This window comes from Sesamum indicum, linkage group LG11 (assembly GCF_026168435.1).
Source record: "Sesamum indicum cultivar Baizhima isolate 11 linkage group LG11, ASM2616843v1, whole genome shotgun sequence".
NCBI classification, from domain to species: Eukaryota; Viridiplantae; Streptophyta; class Magnoliopsida; order Lamiales; family Pedaliaceae; genus Sesamum; species Sesamum indicum.
This window is the reverse complement of record NC_142667.1, coordinates 8,172,558-8,187,983: the sequence shown is the minus strand read 5'-3', so window position 1 is coordinate 8,187,983 and position 15,426 is coordinate 8,172,558. Positions and strand designations below refer to the sequence as shown.

General features: G+C 27.9%; 1 protein-coding gene across 1 annotated transcript; it reads right to left on the bottom strand.

Annotated features, from left to right (window-relative positions):
- Positions 1-2,357: 2,357 nt before the first annotated feature.
- On the bottom strand, positions 2,358-7,014 carry LOC105173402 (transcription factor bHLH91). Its single transcript, XM_011095121.3, has 5 exons — positions 6,664-7,014; positions 5,511-6,546; positions 4,900-5,313; positions 4,674-4,775; positions 2,358-2,504 (listed from the first exon to the last, which is right to left on the bottom strand). The coding sequence occupies exons 2-4, from the start codon at positions 6,474-6,476 to the stop codon at positions 4,674-4,676; spliced, it is 1,482 nt and encodes a 493-aa protein (XP_011093423.1). The 5' UTR covers positions 6,477-6,546; positions 6,664-7,014; the 3' UTR covers positions 2,358-2,504.
- Between the last annotated feature and the right edge of the window lie 8,412 nt (positions 7,015-15,426).

The following is a 15,426-nucleotide window of genomic DNA, read 5'->3' as shown; positions in this document are numbered from 1 at the left end:
TCAAGAATCCCAACCCGAATCAGGAGGGCGCAGGTCTTTCACATGGAGTTGTGATAGTTCCTTCCTTTTAAGGGGTATTTATATAATTTTTTCGATAATCAAATAATCCCTCATAAAAAAATAATAATAATAATGGGCATATAGGCCAAGGGTCCAGATCTAAAGCCTAGCTTTATTGGGCCAAAAAAAAAAAAAGATAGTGAAATTATTAAAGAAATAGCTTAAATATATTTTTGGTTGGATAATATTTATACTTGTTTTTATTTTTTATTTTTTTATAATTTAAAAGAGTTCCGTAACTTTTTCACATTTCACGATTTTGATCATTTCGGTTCTGAATTTTACAAATATTGTTGGAATAAATCATATGCTCCTAGAAGATTTGGCATTCTTATTCTTTATCTTTCTAATGGATGCAAAAGAATCTAGTAATTTTTTGATGTTTTCCAATTTCAGTGCCGAAATTTGCAAAAGTTGTAGAAATAAATTATGTGCCACGTTATTATTATTTTTTTTATATTTTCGTTCATGTTAGCAAAGAGTGAATCAGTTAGAACAAAAGAACTAATTTAAATGATTCATGTGACACAGCCCATCATTTATTCCGACGACTTGTGCAAAATTCAGTACTGAAAGGACTAAAATTATGAAATATCAAAAAGTTATTGCACTCTTTTGCGATCCTAAAAAGATAAAGGATAAAAACACCAAAATGTCAAAATTACAGAATAACAAATATATTTAAATTTAAAAAAATGCTATTATTTATTTATTTATTTTTTTTTAAAAAAAAAGCAAAAACCGAGTTTAATGTGTGCTCACTAAAATTTATTTATTTAGGAATTTAATTTATGATTTGTAGATAAACATGGGAGGCGAGCACCTCTTATGTATCTCGCACAAATTGCTGCTTGCCCCAAATAGGAAATGTCACAGGAGGAGGTTTGACCAACTTTTATTTATTTTTTTTTTTGAGTGAAAAATGAGAAGTATTATTATTTGAAATAAATTAATTACAATTATTCATGTTTGAAAATATTTTTCTTACAAATTTACCTCTTTCGAAAACACAATATATATTGATAATCAAATTTTTAGCTTGCTGGTCGACATTGAAACTGAAATCTCATAGATAAGTTCGAGGTTATGGGTCCAAGACTCACCGAATATGTGGATATTTATCTGATTTTGTGTGAATATTTGTAACTTGTTTATAATCATTTAATTGAGTTATTGTAATTTTTTGTGTAATATTTTTAATATATTGATATATTGGTTGAATTAATGAATGTTAAAAAAGATATATATATGTTGCACATATTCAAATATACGCATATGATAAAATAAATAAAAATATATAGGAATGAATATATATATGATACGATTATAAATAATTTTATTTATGATTAAAAAATAATTAATATAAAGATATGAATTATTTGTTAGTTTATGTTATACCAAAAGAAAATAAGTTATGGATCATTATAAAAAAGTATTATAATATATATATATATATATATATATATATATATATAATATCAATGATTTCGTGACCAAATTTATGATACATTTTAATTTTTATATTTTTATCTCACAAAACTTGTCTTTTATTAGTGTAAGATGCATGCAACTTATATATTTATCGGGAAAAATTATATTTTTGATCTCGAGAATTGACAATTTAGTTAAATTGGAATTCAAATTGACAATGAAGTCCTGCAATTTCGAAAAATAGCACATTAAGGATAAAATTCACTAAAAATTGCAATTTAGTCGGGATTTGGGGCTTATGTGAGAAGCACGTGCGGATTAATTGTTTTTAGTGATCGATCTTTTAAATTGGATGACTTAAATACCAAATTAAATTCCACCAGAACCAAAATTGTCATCCCTTATCGCTAGTAGTCCCCACAATTTTCTAAACAACTTAGCTAAAATAATTTTTATCTTGTTTAAATTCAGTTTAGCTATTAAATCTTATAATTTTAAATAATTGGTAAATTAACGACAAGATTGATTGAAATTACAAATTTGGATGGAATATGAGGCTCACACGCCAAATTCTTGCTAGATTTGCAATTTTTGGTGAATTTAGCCTTAATCTGGCAACTTTTTTTTCTTTTAAATTTTGTGACTTAATTAGCAAATTAAAAGCCAATAAAATTAAAATTGCCAAAACCCATATAATTATGAGATCAAAATTGTAATTTTTTAATATAATAACCCCAAATTCGAAAACGAAAAGTGTATATATATATATATATAGAAATATATTTCTGAACACTAATATATAAATTCATTTTGTCCATATATATATATATAATAGTCTTATTATTACAATAATATATATTTGAAGATAATTAAAAAGATGAACTATTTAGAACTGAAGTGCACCCTAATTAATTACCAATATCTCTCATACTTGCAATTAATATATATATATATATATATTATATAGTTCTCTAATTCACCATATTGTAGGATCAAAAGGGCCTCCCAATATTCTGCAAAACATGAAAAAAGAAAAAATAAATAATCAACATGAAATATGAATCAATTGATGTAAAGAAATTGAACATTTTTGTTCCATGAGTTACTAAGTGGTGGTAAATTTATTACATTAGCATTAATTATTAAGTGAATTATTAAATTTATATATATGTTACATTTGGTGGACAGTACGCTGTGTCAGTGGATAATTGACAGATACACTATTTTTTTAAAATCGAGAACTATATGTTAATCATTCATACACCTAATGTACAAAATACCGCGCGAGTGCAGCATGTATAAGTGTTGAGTACCGACAAGACGCGATATCGTAGAGAGAAACTGGTCAAATTACGAGGGTGTTTAGACGAGCTCACAAAGTTGTTACTACTAACGTCTTACAAGCTTTATAATCTTATTTTTCAAATATTTAATGAATTTCTTTTTAAGATAAGATATAACATCTTATAAAATGCACGAGCTTATAAATTCTTTTAAATAAGCTGAGCCAAACAGCCTCTAAGAAAAATCAAATGTTGTTAGGGTTAACTAGAAAAGTGGGCTAAAAAATAATTAATCAATTAACTGACATAAATGATGATTAGGTGAGTTTATAATTTTTTTAAAAAAATATATATCTTAAAATTCTGTAAAATTTCACTACATATTTTAGGAATCAGTTAATGTAAAATCCAAAAATGACATGTTAAGAAGCTTATAAGTTTTTTTAAAAAAGAAAATACAGTATTCATAATTATTTATATTAGAATCTTAGTTCTATATATATATATATATATATATATTTATTTATTTATACTAATTAAAAAATTGTTTTCATTGAATTTTTCCTGGAAATTAGATAATATTTTCATTATTGTTTTAATTAGTTCTTAGGCCATTTCTTCTGGTTGAAAAATATGTCTTGTTTGAGTAATGGATCTATATATATACAAACATATTGGTTAGTATATATTCCTAAAAAAAAAATTTAAAATAACTAATTTAATCGGAACCTATCAAACTTAATTTGAATAAATATTTATTACTTAATAGAGACAAGAATTACTACAAAAAAATAATTTATTAGCTACGAATTTGTTGGACGGAGAAAATCCATCACCAACTGCGACGAATTTTGAGACGGATTATCAGTGCATTCAGAAAAAATGTCACAAAATCAATTGCATGAAGAGGATGTATCAAAGCTTCAAATTTACATATATATATGAAAATTTTATACATGTCATCAGTTTCTTAATTTTCTCACACATTTTTGGTTTTTTAGTTAATGACATATTATTCATCCAAAGGAAGAAAAAAAAAAAAAAAAAGAGAGAGAAGAAAAGTTTATGACTACTGTATACGTGCAACCTAGACCTAGTAAACTTGTCTGAATTTTGGGTGGACGAATGTTTATATATATATATATATATATATATGTAGTAAACTCCATGCTACCAATTAAAAAATAATAATAATTATATATACACAAAAAATTTTTAATTAAAATTATTAAGTAGCAGTCCTTGTGATGGAAGGGAAGAGTGCAAGTACTACTGCCTAACCATATCAAGAAAATGTGTCCAAAACCTTTGACTGGATCAGTACCTTTTCCTATTCTTACTCTGCTGTAACAACTGCCAACTTACTATTTCTGTTTTATAATTTTGTCCTTACCAATACATTTTTGCATGAACTAAGGCATAGAATAGTGGGCTTTGATTTTTGGTTTAGTTGCATTTTTAGTCATGTAATTATAGTTATATTACACTTTAGTCCTGTAATTTTGATTGTTGATTTTGCGATTGTAGAACAAAATTGGTCGGAGTTTTCGAAGTTAGCCGGGGTTATGATGTCACTTTTCAGCCAGTTCTGAAAATTTTTGTCAGTTTTGTCCAGAAACAGTGAAATTAAGAAAAAGTGAAGGATTAAATTACCGAATGGATATAATTACAGGACTAATAATACAATTAGAATTTTGATTTTTCTATTTTATTAAATTTTGTTATATTTTGTTATTTATATGTGTGGCAGCGTGCGTATATTAAATGAAACAAAAATGCAAAGTGAAAGTACTCAAATCTTGTATTATTATGTATATAATTGTTCCAATTTCAGCTATGAATATAACTTCATAGTATCTTGTAGTAACAAGTCAAGAAGAGAAGGGTATTTTCACATACCTAATAGCTACTAGTTGGAGGGATTGCTGCATACTGTTTATCCACAACTTCAATAAGCTTGTTTGCAACTGCACTTGCATACACAATTGAACCTTCACAAATCTGCAAGATCAACAACACAAAACAAAAATTTTCATGTGCATGTTCAACAGATTGCAAGAACAAAACTTTGAGCAAAGAAGGGGAAAATCTTGATTCATAAAGGGGTTGATATTATAATGAGCACCTTGGAGTTGAATAAGAAGCTGTAGTAATCTCCAATGAGCCCTCCAGCAACATGGTGGAGATCAAGCTGAAGTTCATCAAGAACCTTTGACACAAAGAGTAGGCAATTGATTCTCTTCTGTTGAACTAGCTTGACTGTGACTTCGTCGTCGATGATCCGAACATCAACCTCAGTGTTCTTGGATTTCCTATGAAGCCATGAGCTTCTGAGTGATGAGCTGTTGTAGGGGTTGTCCATTTCACCTACAGACTTTGATTCATTCCCTTCCATAACTGCATCATCTTCTGTCTTAGGCCTCTTGAGCCTTTCTTTTATGCATCTTTTCTTCTCCACCCACCCTTTGAGCTCAGTCACTGTCCTCTTCAGCTCATTGATGTAGTCGATGGCGTCGCCCACGATTGATGCTCTATCATTCTTGGATTGTCCTCACAAGAAAACTTCAATTTGTTAGAAATTAACAAGCAGAAAGAAGCTATATGTGTGTATGTGTGTGTGTGTGTGTATGTAATTCTATGCAACCAAGCACATTGAAAGTATAGAACTGATTGCAAGAATGTGTTGTGAAATTTACTTAACATGCAGCTAGAACAAGAAGATAGAATTTCATTAACCTTGGTGGGGTTTGGAACTAATTTCCTCAAAGCCTGATACTTGTCATTCAAGAGCACTCTTCTATGCCTCTCTGTGGCAAAATGTTTAGTATCTTTTCCATCCCTATTTTTACCAATGCAATCAATTTCTCCTGCAGTAAACTCAAAAACCCCATTATGATCAAATGATCTCCCATGATCACCATTTTGATACAACCCCACATTCACATCTCTCTCATCCACCCCACCAAAAAGGGTTCCATTTCTTGGGGCTCCAAGCGTATAACCCCCATGTGGTAAAGAATGAAACAACTCTCTCAGCAAGGGGGGCTGTGGGGGGAGATTCAAAGGCAGCAAAGGGTCATACACAACAGCACCAGCAGATGCCGACGATCCGTCTGCGGAAGTATTGATCTCGCCCAACAGCCCAAGTGAGGCCAAGAAACCAGGAGACTTGTGGGCTGAGTTTGAAAAGGTGATTGAAGAATTGGGGAGCAAAGAAGACGGTGAGCATCTGGGCAGGGGGAACATGTTTAGCAAATCAGGTGTGGTGGGATATGGGGTTTCAGGCAATGAACCAGTGGTGAAATTTTGCTGGTGGTGGTGGTGGTGGCCATTTTGGACATAATCAGCAGGAGGTTGATGCTGATGATGGTACTGATTTTCACCATTAAAATTAGTCATTTCTTGCCAGTTGGAATCATGCACAATTTCTTGAATCTCATGATTCCCACTGCTGGTATTGTTGTAACACTGCTCCATTTCCAGATTGAGATGGTGCTGAAGCTCCATCTCCAGCGCAGAAAAAGCAACATCCTGTTGGGACATCTGATTCTGAGGGTAATTAGACTGTTCCTCCATGGAAAAACTCTGGTTGTTGTTATTGCAGTTTGGTATATGGGTCTGAGAGAAACCATCCTCAGCCTGAACCAAACCTCCCCCTTCATGCAAACTGTTCTGATCAAAACCAGCACTTTCTTCATACATCTTTTTTTCTTTCTGAGATTCACCAGCTTTGAACTGTTCCTTTCTCCGGGCCCCCTTTTTGTCTCAGTACCTTCAACAAAGAAACAAACTAAACTGTAAAAAAAGAGCACAAGTACAAGAATTCATAATTGATCAAGGGCACAGTACCAAAAAAAAGCAGCAAAAAACCAACTCTGAAAACCCTAACCTTTTCCCTTTTCTTGATTCCAATATAGAAAAAACAAAAGAAAAAATTCTACCAAATGGGCTTCTCCAAAAAGATTTGATTTCTTCTCCCAATTCAAGAAACTGTCTTCACATACCCCAAAAAGCAAGAAAGGTGAAACAATTTATGATCAGAACAAGAACAGGTAGAAGAACTCCATGTATACAGTATCAAAATCAACAAGATCAGAACTTTAGAGTAGGTGGGAGTGGGAGGGATTGAAATAGGGAGGAGAGAGGTTTTTGGGATTGGGGAAATCAAGAAAATAGGTAGGTTTGTTATGGTGTGGGGTTAGGAGGGGACTGAAGGACTGATGAAAAGACATACATTTGATTTTCTTACAAATGGGAAAAGTGGAAACCCAATTTTTTTCTTACTGTGCTATCTTTTTGGCTCTTTGTTTCCCAACAAGGGAAATTTTGTTACACTCATCACAATCCCATAGCAACACATGGGCCCCACTCATGATCTTCTTATTTCTCTCATTCATCATTTCCACTCTCCAATTATTCTCTTGGCCCCTTTGTAATTTCTTTCTACCAATTTATGCACTCCTCTTTTTCTTTCCCAGGAATGGGTGTTTGGGTTTGTGTTTATTTTTATTTTCGGTTTTTACTACTTTTAATTGGGTGAAACTGATTTATTGATTTTTGTGAGAGAAAAGAAAATATGTTTGATTTATATGTTTTTAAATCTAAATTTATAGGCGTGAGAAATGAGAATTTTTTATTTGATTTGATTTGTTATATAAGTATTTTATAAATATTGTATTTTGAATTTATAGTAAAACATTATTTTTATTATTGAAAAAGTCAGGATGACATGACAACAACATGTCTTGACGTGTCTTTCTCATAGCTAAAGATAAAAGAAATTACGAAGCCTAGAAATGTATATGAGAAAATGGACTTAGGTTGTAAATTTTTATTGAAATTGGGTATTTTTTGTGGGATCGGACAAAACAAACAAGCTTTCAAAATGTTAAAATAGTGTAAAACTGAAAATGGGCTTTTGAAAATACAAACATCTGTCTTTTGTGGTTTCATTCTTGTGTGCATATAATAAATATTAATTTATATTTTATAGTATATTATTCTAAATATATATTAGTTAGTATAATGTATATACAGGGTTAATTATATTTTGACATCTGAACTATTGCCGTTTTTATATTTTGTCATCTTTTTTTTTTTTTTGTATCAACTTACAATATTTTGTACTTTTTAAAATTTTGCACTTTGCCATTTAATTTATTACTGTCTTTCAACTAAGTTTTTTTTGTCAAAAAAATCATATGCAATGCACATGTGATATATAAGGATTGTGTGATGTTATATTCTTCACATATGCATAGCATGTGATATTTTTCTATTAGTAAAATCAACAAAAAGAATAGTCATATATGGCAAAGTGCAAATTTCACAAAGTTGAGATTGTAAGTTGACAGAAAACAAAAAAAAAATAATAAAAAAAGTGTATAAATAAACATAATTCGGGTGGCAAAATGTAATTCCCCCTGATAATTTAGGAAATTTACAATAGTTTCTACTTTTAAGGGGAATAAATTGAAAAGAAAATGGTAAGTTAATAGTAAAAGTTGGGACTAATCCAAAACAAAAATTGAAGTTGCACCATGTTTTTATAACTAACTTAATATTTAAGGTAAATTACAATAGACTCCCTTGAATTTGCTTTAATTACAATCCATCTTGTTTTGACTTTTGAGAATTATAAATACCCTAACGAACACCCTACACAACGAGCTCTCATAAGGACGTATTTTATACAACGAGATGATATTTATAATTATGGCAAATCTCAATGGAACCCACTTTAATTTACCCTAATATGTATAGTTTTACTAATAATTTGGTGAAAAACTGCTTATAGCTTTTAGATTAAATTTGCATAAAATCCCTTCGTGTTTTAAAAATTCACTAAAAGAATCCCTTCTAATTTAGAAATTGGCAAAACAGTCCTTTGTGTTTTAAAAACTCAGCTTACTCTCTCTCTTTTTTTTTAACAAAGTTATAATGGTATTAAACTTATTCTCGTTTGACCGTTATACCCTTCTATTGATTGGCTTATATTATATATAAATAATTGAAATTATTTAAAAAAATTATTATTATATATATAATTAAAAAAAATAAAAACCCTAACTCCCCCGCCACCCATCCCGTCTCCCAAATCAAATCTTGGCGATGACGACTTCGCCCAGAAAAAGAAAAGAGGGCGATGGCAGAAGAAAGAAGCACCGTCGCCCAGGGATCAGAGAGAAGAAGAAGGGGGGGGGGGGGCAAGTTTTTCTTAAAACAATTAAATATTAGATTTTAATAATTATTAGATATTTAATTAGTTATTTAGTCTGATATACATATATATTATTAGATTTTTTTTTATTTTAAATAATAATTAAATATAAATATTTTTTACAAAAAATAATATAATTAATAAAATATTTAAAATTTAGTATATTATTCTTTTCACTGTAATTTTTTAATTATTTTGGCATTTTATATGTAATATAAATATATTTTTCAAAAAATTAGAAATAAAAAGTAATAATGTATATTAATATGTATAAAAATATATTTTTATTTTTTTGGTATTGTTAAAAAAATTGAAATAAAAAATAATAATCTATAATTTTTATAATGTAATAAATATAAATATGATTTATTTAATATCTTTAATTATATAACATTTAAATTTGTTAATTGTATAATTTCTATAACTAATTAATATCCATATCTGTGGAGATATATCTATATTTTGTATTAGATTTTAATTTACTTTATTAAACATTAAAAATTTTATATAATTTTCTTTTCTATATTTAAAAGAAACTTTTTTATTTTTAGAGATATGAAAACGAAATACTCAAAATAAGTTAAAAATAAGTCAAAAATGCCCAAAAACTATTATATAGCCATATAGAGGTATTTTAATCATAATGGCAACAAAAGATTATTCAAGGACGCCAAAACAGTCCCCAACTCGCACCACTCGAGAGTGCAGTGCACACTCCGTCACTAATGGCAATGGGGTTTTTTATAGGATTTACAAAACATGAGGATTTTTTTGGGACAAAATGTATAAAACTCCCATATGTTTTAAAAGGTCGGTAAAAAATTTCTTTCTGTTTTAAAAATAGGCTAAAAATCCCCCAGTGTTTCTTAAACGTAGCTCAATCGCCCCCTCTCCGTTAAATCTAACTAACGATGTTAATTTTTTAATAAAATAACCGTTATACCCATACTTAATATATATTATTTTTTATTTTAATGACCTTTGGATCTTTTTTTATCAAATATTGATCGTTAGATTTAATTAATTAATTTTAACCGTTAAATTTTTAAAGAAATGCAAGGTCTAAATTCAACAAATTATTTAACTTATATTATATATAAATAATTTAAAATTTTAAAAAAATATTATTATTATATATATAAAAAACTAACTACCCCACCCCCACCCCATCCCCTTACCCCCGCTGCCCCACCCCCACCTCATTTCCATCACGGCGGCAAATTTTTCAAATCGTCGAATCTCCGTAAATGTTTTACCAAAATGAGTGAGGTCGATCTCGTTAGAATCATCTTGAAGAGATGCGTCTGATGGTGGTAATCTGCGATCGAGATTAGAGACAAGTTTTCGGCGAAAAAAGGGTGAAAATCGCTCAATTTTTTTAATTAATTTTAATTATATTAATTAAAATATATTTTAGTTAATTAAGAATATTTTAAATAATTATAATAATAAAATATTTTAACTAATTAAGAATAATATAATAATTATTATTGTAATTAAATATATATTTTAATTAATTAAATAATTTTAGATTTAATAATTAACAATTATAAAATTATTTGAATTTAAATAAAATTTAATTTAATATTTAATATTAAATAAATTGAATGTAATTTAATATTTCAAGTTAAATTATAAAAAAAAACAAAATAAAAAAAATTGTATTTTTGTAAAAAACACCTAAAAAAAGTCAAAAACAATTAAAAAATATCCCAACACGCACAAAGAGCTCGTATAATGCAAATTCCGTTAATTACTAACGGAAGGGGTGTTTGTTGCTGAGTTTTACAAAATACAGGGGGATCTTTAGCCTGTTTTTAAAAAAGAAAGGAGTTTTTAGCCGGCTTTTTAAAACACATGGAGATTTTATGCATTTTGTCCATTTTTTTTGCCTATTTCCAAACCATAAGAGTTTTTTTTTTTAATTTAATTTAACAGAACATAGACGTAAAATATAATTTAACCTTAAATCAACTTGATTTAATAGTTTAAAATTAGCAAAATTATAAAACAAGAACACCCTCTCCAAATTATTTTCAAAAATAAATCAATAAGTACTTATTTTAAGTCCTTGCAAACAACTTCTTATTTATTTTAAGTAATTCTTTGTCTTTTTATTTTCTTGGGAGGGTTGGTGGGATTGCAATATTTTTTCTATAATTTGTATGAAAGTTTCTTCATTATCAAATATATGTTAGAGAAATTATAAGTGGTATAATCATGTTAGTGAAGACGCAGACTTTCTAAGTATTTTTCTCCACAGAAATATGTGTCTAAATATTAAAAAATGCTTATATATGTGTAAAAATATTTAATTTATTTTTAACAGTGGTACGTTGTTTCTTTATTTACTTTAAATTTATTGATTGATTTAAAATTATTGATGTATTTTATCCTGAATATTGTAATAATTTTATGTTGGTTAATTTAGAAATATCGATATATTTTTTAAAAAATATATGAAAAAATGTTAATATATGTTTGAAAATATTTAGTGTATTTTTTAATAGTAATATATAACGTTTTCTTACTTTGAACTTTTTGATTTAAAAATATGAATGTATTACATACTAAATATTGTTACAATTATATGTTGGTTGATTCGAAAATATCGGTGTATTTTAAAAAAAATATTAAAAATGCTTGTATATGTCTAAAAAATATTTTGAAACTAATGTGATTTTTGTTCCTTTTTTTTTTATTTTTCTTCTTGAATAAGCAAGCTAATTAATATTCCGATAATAAGATGAGGAAATATATATTTCTACCTTAGTAGAAATTTTAAAATTTGATAAACAAAATAATTAATTTAAAAGGCATAAGAAATTAAAAATGTCAAAATATAGTACCATATATACTTTTTCTACATTCAACTTTATGTTGTTCAATTGTTAGAGTAACTTTCTTGTAAGGTTGTAGTAATTTCAATATATGTTTCTTGTTTGAGTACAAAAATATAGATAAATAAAGGATAAATTATAATAACTTTATTTTTTTATATTTGGCATAATTACAAATGCTCTCTGATTGTTAGAAAAAAATATCAATTTCATGTTGTTTGATAAAATTATTGAAATCCTTTAATGGAGGTCTGAAATTGTCAACTTAATTTGTCCTTATCATAATTTTTCTCTTTTGTTTCAAAAAGATCTAAAATTATTAAAAAAAAAAAAAAATAGAACGAGGTGGATTGAACAATCATAAAAAAAAAATGTCCATTTAATCTATAAAAAAAGTGTATTTTTTTTAAAGTATAAAATTATAATTCATAGTTTATAAGAGAATTTTGGTTAGTTAAATATTAAAAATGGATGTAAATATAATAGATAACAGATTGAATCAGTTATTGGGCGAATATTAAAATAAAAAGGGTATTAATAATTTTTATATAATAAAGAGATATTATAATTATATCAACCTCCCAGTGAAAATTTACCCATAAATAACTAAAAAGGACAATGTTAAAAATATGGTTAAAAAACACTTGCAAACGTCCAAAAATAATAAATTGATGGAAATTAACATATAAGAAAAAGATAACATAGACCGAGAGAATTATTTTTTTAAATGACATGATAAAACGTAGATTATTATTTTTAATTAAACATTTCTTATATATCAATATTAATATAAAAAAAGAAAAACTTTATATACTTACAAATTATGATCAGTGAAAACGCGAAATTATCCTTCCCCCCAAAAAAAAATTAAAATTAAATTTAAACCACCTCTAAAAATTCTTCATGTACATCTGACCATTCCCTTATGGTATGGTCGAGAAATATTGATGTTCGCAGAAAAACTTATAGAAAGTTTTTATTTTGCTTCCGCTCATGTAAATTTTTTTTTCTTATAAGTATAAATTTATTACGAGAATGTTAATTGAGAAGTAAACTTAGAAATTTATGTAATTTTTTATTAACGCTAGTATTGTTTGTTCAAACCCTAACTAAAATAGGTTAAGTATAAATAGTGAATTTTCAAAGTGGGAGTACGTGTAAATTTGTAACTTTTTTTCGGAAAAAGAGTAAATTTGCACTTTTTAGAGGGAGTTTAAGTGTAATTACCCCTAGAAATTAATTTTATTTACTTTTTTTTTTATAAAAGCGACTCCATATTATTTTAGTACCACTACATCTGTTCTTTTGTTCCTTATTTTTTTTAAAATAAAGTTATTGATTTATTAGTTATATATTTTATCTTTATTTATAATATAATTCTAAATAAGAAAAATTATTTACCATATACATACAAAGACAATGTGCCACCACTGCCAATAGAAAAGAAAAAGAACCAGTTGAATGCATAAGTGAATATTCATTATTAATTATGAGATGTATTATTCCTTTTATCTTAACAAAATATGCACTTTTATTACTTTTTTCCTTTTGGTTCACTATTATGGAAAAAATAAAGGAAAAAATGCAAACAATTCATTTGTAATATTGTAAATGAGCAAATTATTTTTTATATAAACAAATAAAGCAATTTACCGTTCTGTATTTTTCAAAATGCAGTAATTTACCTCCCTTTGTTTTTCATAATGAAGCAATTTACCTCCTTAATTAGATAAAGAGGTAAATTAATTGCTTCATATTAAAAAATACAGAGGAGGTAATTTACTCATTTACAACATCACAAAAAGATAAACTGTATTAAACCCAAAAAATAAAATAAAAAAGTAAATAATCTTACCTTTCGTATCAATAGACCGATGTATTGTTATTCCCATCATTATTTATTACAATCTTTCTTTTATTACAAAAAAAAAAAAATTATTCATCTTCCTTACATTAAAATATTTATTTAAATTAAGTAAAAATAATAATTGCTCAATTCATTGATATAATTATGTATGTAATTACTAAGTAAAAAAAATCCAAAATTGGAATTAAAATCTATGTGGGCCCACTAAACAGCGAGTAAATTTCTCCATGCAATCTGGACAACCTAACTCACTGCAACAACCATCTTATACAAATATGTTTGAAAAGAAGTATATATACAATTATATTAATTATTACAACTAAGAAATAGACAATTAACTCATGTAAAGCTGGTGTTCAAGGGATTTCATGCCTGAATTCCAGCCATTTTTTTGCACTATTTCATTATATCTTAATCCGAAATCTGAATTTTTGTGACCAATTTCGCCTTCATATTTAAATATAAAATCAAATTTTCTATGTATAAATATTCCCTAATTGCACAAATTCAGTCCCAAAAATCTCCTCCCAACAGAAATTATAACTGAATTTTCCCATCATATCTGGAGATGATCAATCATTGGATGGTAAAAGGTTGCTCACACAAATGTTGTGATACCAGAGATTAAGGATGTTGTTTATTACTAATAAATACAATTTATATGACTAATTCAAAAGTACTTAACTAAATTAATCAAGAATTGTTGATAAACAGAAACCCTTTATGTCATGCTGCTGTTTTGATCACAGTTTAAAGATTAAAGATCAAGAAATCCCATTTATTCATAGTAATTGTAGTTTATGTTAGAAGTGATGAGTCCTATGATGAGCATTTTTAGACACACAGCACTTCAGAGTTTTTACCAGATTTGTTTCATATGAAATCAAGTTGTTCTGTGGTAAAAACGTCTCATTTGATCATTTATGGCAATGGCAAGGGCAAGGGCATGGAAGAGACCACCAAGATAATTAAGACACTGTAGTTCAACGCAAACATGTGAAAAGATGGATTAAAGGTGCTAGAAACTTGTCGGTTTTTCGATGAAAAATTTGTTTGTAGAGGTTGAGAAATGCTGAACATGCTTCCTAACTGATGCTTGTTCACTCACCTAAGCATGAAGGTTGCATTAAGAATATTATACATCAACGACATAGGGTGGGTGGGGTTGGGGGTACAATGGCTTAAAGGCTGTCCAAGTGCTGCTAAGAAATTATGTAAAATCAGCTATCAAGAATGCAATTAATAGTACTACAAAGACAAGATGGAGAGAGTTAGAGTGCCTGTAGAAACTAGAATGTAGTAACTAGTTTTTTCATCTCTTTGTAGCATCCCATGTATATGTCCAAACATATAGAGAAACAGAACAGAAAAGAAGCTGAAGAAGGGAAAATATGATCATCAATGTTCGTATTTCAGGACAACCATAATTTACTGTACAAATTCTGTACAAGTTAATGAAAAGAAAAAATCAGAGTCAATGGTTGTTTGAGCAACAGCAAAATGGCAATGCAGAAAGGAAACCAAACAGATGGTGAGAGCAAAAGGAAGATAATTCCTTGAAACAATAAGATCAAGAAATGGAGACAAAAAGGGAAAAAAAAATCAATATTAGCAGAAGCATTTCTTCCCATTCCACCAAAATGTCACTTGAGCATTACCTAAGTTTTAGCAGTTAAGACATTGAGTTGCACAATAAGGCAAGAAACCTTGAACATGATGAACATT

What these genes read in the sequence shown, in the direction of transcription:
- LOC105173402 (XM_011095121.3), bottom strand. Translation starts at nt 6,476, where the DNA reads ATGTATGAAGAAAGTGCTGGTTTTGATCAGAACAGTTTGCATGAAGGG. An exon ending in TAGTTCCAAACCCCACCAAG is followed by an intron (nt 5,314 to 5,510) that starts GTTAATGAAATT and finishes GGACAATCCAAG; the next exon opens with AATGATAGAGCATCAATCGT. An exon ending in GCTTCTTATTCAACTCCAAG is followed by an intron (nt 4,776 to 4,899) that starts GTGCTCATTATA and finishes TTGATCTTGCAG; the next exon opens with ATTTGTGAAGGTTCAATTGT.